At 42.9% G+C, this 6,771-nt stretch overlaps 1 protein-coding gene across 1 annotated transcript; it reads right to left on the bottom strand.

The window, feature by feature from the left end:
* Positions 1-1,464: 1,464 nt before the first annotated feature.
* On the bottom strand, positions 1,465-4,095 carry LOC127781552 (uncharacterized). The gene is made up of 2 exons (XM_052308519.1): positions 3,866-4,095; positions 1,465-1,918 (listed from the first exon to the last, which is right to left on the bottom strand). The coding sequence occupies exons 1-2, from the start codon at positions 4,011-4,013 to the stop codon at positions 1,821-1,823; spliced, it is 246 nt and encodes an 81-aa protein (XP_052164479.1). The 5' UTR covers positions 4,014-4,095; the 3' UTR covers positions 1,465-1,820.
* Positions 4,096-6,771: the final 2,676 nt, after the last annotated feature.

A 6,771-nucleotide genomic window follows, 5' to 3' on the forward strand; every position in this document is an offset into this window, starting at 1 on the left:
ATTTTGGGCAAACACAAATATTTCCTGCAATACTGCATTACATGGTTCTACTTCATTACATTAAGTGCACAAATTTTGATTCATCACAATTGAACTCATTACTTCATTACATGGTCCTACTTCATTACATTCATGGCAACAAACATAACAAAAGCAGTCACAAATGCAATCCCAAACATAGAAATTCTACTCATTGCCTCCTTCATCTCACATCTTATCTTCTCAATTCCATCATGTAGTCCTTTCAATGAAGCCTTCACTGATTCTGGGACATCATCTTCTGTCCTGTGAGCATTGCAATCTGTCCATCCATGAAGGAAACCTTCCTTCACCAACCAAACAGCATAATCCCCTTGCCACATGACAAACTTACATTGTGCACTTGTCTAAAAATAACAACAATGAGCACACAGCTTATCAAATGACAAACTCGATTTCAACTCAAACCCTAGAAAAATTGGGGATTGCAAAGAACAACTTACATACTGTCCGGTGAGGCATCGATAAAACTTGCGGTTGAAATTCTCTTCCTTCTTGCATGTCCGCTCCACTACCGTTGAATCGCCCTTGCAGAATGGACATTTCACAAGAGGCAACTCACTGACCTGTGAATCACGCCGAACCCGAGAGGAAGAAGCACGTGAGAAAGAAGAAGCGGAAGACATCGTCGCTGCCAACGAGCTCCCTCCCCTCCGCGTCTGCCAAAGGGACCACGCCGACTTCAAGCGGTCGCCACCTTTGACGAAGACGATCCTCGCCGCCGCCGTCCAGCTACAATGCCAGATTCGCCGGTACTGCTTGCGAATGGAGCCAAACCGAGTGGATAAGAGGAGATAAGGCGCAGGGGTATTTACGTCCGACCGCGTCAAAAAACAGCCTCCCGTCAGCCACGTCAGCACGGCAAGTCTACGCTAGACGGCGCAGTGTCCATCAGCAAATAACCACGATTATGGGATGTCTTTCCCCAAAGCTTCACTTTCGCAGTGTCCCTGAGCTAAATACACATAATCGCGATGTCCTGTAGCAAAATTTGCCTTTTTTTTTTTGTTCGGTTTGATATTTATTACTCCCTCCATCTTAAAATATAAACATTTTTAGAGCCAAAAGTTGTTATATTTTGGGACAGAGGATCACTACGCCCTGTGACCTTAGAATAATTTAGTTCAGTTTGTTTTTATATTTCCTAGAATAACTTAGATTTGTACCACTGCTAGGATTTGTAGGCAATCCTATAAAAGGAAAAATTTGTCGTAGTACATTCGGCGAAGAAACATCAAGTTTGAGGAAAAGGTCCACATGCATAAGAGAAAATAATTTGAAGTTTATTTCACAACATAGTAATGTTCAGATGGTGCGAAACGCCACGACAACCGTCTTCCTTCAACATTTTCATTTATTTTTGAAAATGTCCCACGGCTAAATTCACCTTGCGACTTAACTGAAAAATCTCAGCACTTGGCATACCCCGTAGTCAATATCATAAACACACCGTAGGAACATCATGAAAATAATGATTCTAAAGTCAAACGCAAAGGTTAAATTGGCTCGAGAATCACCATTTGAATATTTGATAGACAAAAATCTGGTGCTTGTTGATCATCTCCTACAGAATTGCGCATAAAGTGAACAGAAAGGCTACATTTGACAAAATTTCATGTGAAGTTTACACATGGTTTCTGAAACTGACAAGATCATGTCATCAGGGTCAATATTCAAGAGATGGCCTGCTTATTTCACCCAATAGATAAAGTGCTCAGCTAGATTATAGATCAAAACTATGAATGCTGAGGTTTCACAGATCTGAGTTACGGATTACTACTTCATGCTTTTGGTGCTGATGACTGTCCAGAAGAAAGTCTCTCCGACCTCGCCTTGTTAGCTTTTTCCATGTAATCTTGGTGAGATTGATGCTTTGTCCCTGCAGGATATGCATTGCATAATCAATTAATCAACTGGTATTCATGTACCAAAAATAGTATTCAGAAACTTCGGTAATTTAAGGGCTACTTCAACAAAAATCAACATGCATTCTGAAACAAAAATCAGTACTAATCATATCTGATTTTTAATGAGAAACACTTTGATCACTCTGACAATGCAGAAATGTGTGTTACAAATAGCTAACAGTTTAGTGGCATAACACCACTTAGAAAAAGGGACAAAATCAATTCGATGTCCTTATCATTAAAAAAACACTTCAAAAAGGAACAAAGGCCCCACAAATTTTCAATTGGTCATTAGAATTTAGCAGTAAACAAAAGTAAAACCAGAAAGACGATAAGAAGTGGAGATTCCAATGATACACTAATAACAACACCATCATATGCACATATTGTCATGGGACCAGCTCCAGCTATATGGGTCAAAGTAGATTGTGCAAGGGAAGGCTGAAAAAGCAGTAGCATATCAATAAATCTGGATTCAGTTTAGTTTAAACAGCTTCTTTAATTTAGTCAAGTCTGATGAGATTCTTATCATCAATATCTTTTCAATTGTTTGTTATGGCCATGTCTCTTAAGATCCTCGCAAGCAGTAACTGCCAACAGAGTGTTTTTTTTCTCTTGGGGTTGCATGATTGTCAACGAAAGCAAGCCAATTTGGCTTGCTGCATTGGTCAAGCTTTCTGAACAGTTAAAAGAAGCAAACTTGCGCACAGAGTTATTTTAGATACCAAGCAGCTCTCTTTGCTAAGTTAGGTTAGTATCTCTCTTGCCCACGATCCAAACACACCCTATGACCTATGCGTATAGCTTACTGATAAAGCTATACATTGTGTCCTATAAGTTAACAGAAGCCATAACTAAATGCTGAATGGTTTGAGACTTTGAGTAGAACACCTGTAACCATATATTAAGTTGGGGTATCAATTTCAATAGAAGGATATAGAAAGTGTATAACAAATTGAAATCCAATACTACATGGTTTGGAATTAATGTGTGCCCTGTTTGGTTCATAAGAATATCAAGGTAATGACACAACAAATGCTAAACTCCAAAATGTTGCTAATTCAGGGTTGCAAGAAGCCTTAAGCTATAATTCTCCTCACCCAGTGCACATGCATATGCTTCTTTCATTCTAAAGCTGTCAAATGAAGCTGTCAAGCAAAAGAAATTTACAAAATTCAGAGCATCATATAGTGTTATGTGTATCAATCAACAGGGGAGCATACGTCTCTTATAATTCATTATCCACTAATAGCAACTTTTCATGTTCGATTTACTTCCAACTTTTGTTATCTCATCTTATACTTCTTACTGACCATGGCAATCTTAGAACACTGCAACCACAATGGTAAAGAAGATCTGAACACGATGTAGTAACGAAGGCCTGTAATAGTCTACTACTATTATGATTTTTGTGAAGTTAATACGTTCCACATAAAATGCTTGCATTTTCTATCCGGTCAAATGTCTCAAGTTTTGCACGAAACATAGAACCTTAAATCCATAGCAGTTCATACGATCCAAATACATTTCACGCAATTCCCCTAAAAAATGGTCTCAAATCATGAAAAAGAAACAGAGAATACTCAAACCAAAAATCCTCATATTGAACTATTTTGCACACTGCTCCGTCCTACCAAATACCATTACCACTACAAGAGCAAAATGGAACCTTCGCCTTAACAACCTTACTACTAGTACTACCTCGAAGCCCCAATCCAGCAACCAGAAAGGGGGAAGCAACACGACGAACTGTGCTAAGGCTGAGATTACCAAGAACCCTAGCTCCCCTAAACGGCTGCGGATCAAATTTGAACGCGGAACAGGACTCCGGCCTAGGTGAATCTAACGACTCCACCGCCTGATTCGAAGAAAATCGGAATGATAAAGAGCAGGCCGAGGGCAGTGATGATCAGGGGTACCTCGGCTCATGAAGTACCAGGGAACGCCGAAGATGGCGGCGAAGATGGCGATGCCGGCGACGACGTGCTTCTTCTCGCCGCTGTACAGGTAGTGCTCCAACCGCCTGCGGAACCCGCCGCCGCTAACACCGGTGGTCTCGCCTCCCATCGCCGCCGCCGCCGTAGTTCGTTTTTGTGCGATTGCGAGTGAGTCCACGCCTCCACGGCTGCACGTGCGTAGTTGCTGCTTTCGTCTATTTTATGATTTTTTTTTTACATCCGATTAGAGGTTGAGATCGGATTTATCTTATTTTATTAAGGTTTATTTTTGTTATTTTTTTAGTTCGGATTTGCTATCCTACTGTCGACAGTTTTTAGGGGTGAAAACTGTCAATATGCTTTGAGATTTGTGCTGTGGAGAGAAAAATGGAAAAAAAAAACCCGATGCTCACGGCAAGGATCAAACATGAGACCTGTAGCTTACATGCTCGTTCAACTAACCAATTGATCCATCCAAATTTTCAGATTTATATATGAGTTACATATTACTTATATTGCAGTTACATAGTAGTTACAATATAGTTACAATGTAGTTGTTACAATGTAGTTATATAGTATTTACAATTGAAAGTTTTCCATTCAAAAAACTATCGAATGTTTTATAGGTACCCTTTTAGTTTGGAGTTAATTCGCAAAGGAAATTTGATTGTAGGCAAATTAGTCATAGGGAGAAGCGATGAAGTGACAACTGTGTGCAAAAAATGAAACTTTTCCTCTGCGAAATAGGACATAAATGTTTTTTTTTCAGTGAAAGTGTGAAATATTTAAAAGTGTTATTTGGTTATATAATATGTAAGAAAAGTAAAGCAAATGCATTACATGTTTCTGTTTTTTAATAAATAGATGAATTCAAGATTATTCTAGAGCCTAGAGCTGATGCTAAAACTAGAAATTAATACTCCTTTCGTCCCAGAACATAGTAGTGTCAGGTTACAGGTTAGGCATAACCTTTACCCTTCGATATACGTTACATATCGATATGGCATACCCACGCGCATGCGGATATTTCCTGTATATTCTAAGGAAACCTTTCACGGAATCTACAGACGGGAAGAATCCTACTCGGGCAGAACTGGGTCGTTGGCGTATCGTATAGGGTGTGATACCTCCGAGTTCTACGTGGAGACCTCCAGATCTGCGATATAAAAGGGACCCCCGAGGAAGGTTTAGGGCATTGAATCTCAGGGCCAACACAACCTACACAGCCTACGAAGCCGAAGCCTACGAGTAGCCAAGTCATCGGGAGCTAGTCGAAACAACTCGACTACAATCTCGCCGGATCCGACAAGTTCCCTTGTTCCCTTTGTAACCTGTGTTTTCTACCATATAATCCCACATCAACTGGATTAGGGTTATTACCTATCAAAGGGCCTGAACCAGTATAATTCTTGTCTTTTGTTTGCTTGATGTCGTACTACGTAGATCCTTGTACCAACGTACCCCAATACCCTCTATATCCGGTCTACGGGTATCACCCGTCAACAGTGGCACGCCAGGTAGGGGGCCTTGGTACTCAAGGTTCTACTACTATGTCATCCAGCTTCGTCGACAACAATGTCAGCACCAGCCTCAGCCAAGTACTCACTGCTTCAATAATGCTGGTATGGACTCAAGTCGGCGAAATCGTCTTCCCGGTTTACACCACGACGCCGATCTCAACCGGTCCTCCAATGACCGGAGACGAGAACGCAGTGGCTACGAACCAAGGCGATTCCATGTCGAAAAATCCTCCCGTCGAGACGGAGAACGGAATATCGACGACATCCAAGCTCGAGAAGGATTCTGATACGGCCAAACCTTGTCCTTCCGACATGAACCACGAGCCGACAAAGATGACTTCCGAAGCCACAAGGTCTTGGTGTCCTATCCACAAAACCAAGAAACACACTCTGCAAGATTGCTGGGTTTTCCTCAACGTCCGTGCTGAAATTCGCGCCTGCAAAGAACGTGGAATTCAGCGCACTTCTCCAACTCGGGATGTCTATTGTCCTATTCACAAGACAAAGAATCACGACCTCTCGAGCTGCAAAGTCTTTCTCGGCGCCATGAAAGCTCCGTCTCCTAAGTCATATGTCCCCATCAGGGATAACGGCAAGGAACAAAGAGCGACTCCAACTTCAGATCGATTCGTTGGGGTAATCGATATCGATCCTCACGAACCATCGGTCTTACATCTCCTCGAGGACTATGGGTCATCGACAACGAGCGCGCCGCGGGAGGTATTGGCTATCGATGACGTTGGCACGTCAGCGCACGCCAACGCAAAAGCGGGGAATCAATCGACTACTCTAGCCCAGCACATCAGGGCCGTTCAAGCGATACTGAGGGAAACTCCTTACGATCCCGTTCTGAACGTTGACCTCGAGCGTTGGATAGAACAACTACGGAAATCGGTGACTAACCTCAGCAACGCATTTGAAGAAGCCGCTACCGCAGCACACCAGGAGCAGCCACCAACTGGCGAGGCCAATGGTGAAGATCCGGAACGGAGGGAATCACCTCAACGAGCTACCCCTCCACCTCGCGGCACTGGCGATCTTCGAGATCAAATCAACGGCCGCCGAGAAGCACAACGCACACGAGACAACGTGAATCGCTCTCGGCGTCATGTCTCTTCACAGCGCCATGATAACGGAAATCGAGGAGACCGCTCAAATGAGGACCGGGACCACGACAACCACCACGATCACAACGATCGCGAACGACGGGTGCCAGACAATACTGGTCATGGCCGCCGCCGTATCGATGACGACGATAGAGATCGGCACCGAGACAACAGCGGAAGACGACGACAGGATTCCCGAGATCCAGGCCGTCATCCTCGTAATCGTACGCCGGAACCAAGCGACCCATCGTCATCGTCATCA

This window comes from Oryza glaberrima, chromosome 8 (genome assembly GCF_000147395.1).
Source record: "Oryza glaberrima chromosome 8, OglaRS2, whole genome shotgun sequence".
NCBI lineage: Eukaryota > Viridiplantae > Streptophyta > Magnoliopsida > Poales > Poaceae > Oryza > Oryza glaberrima.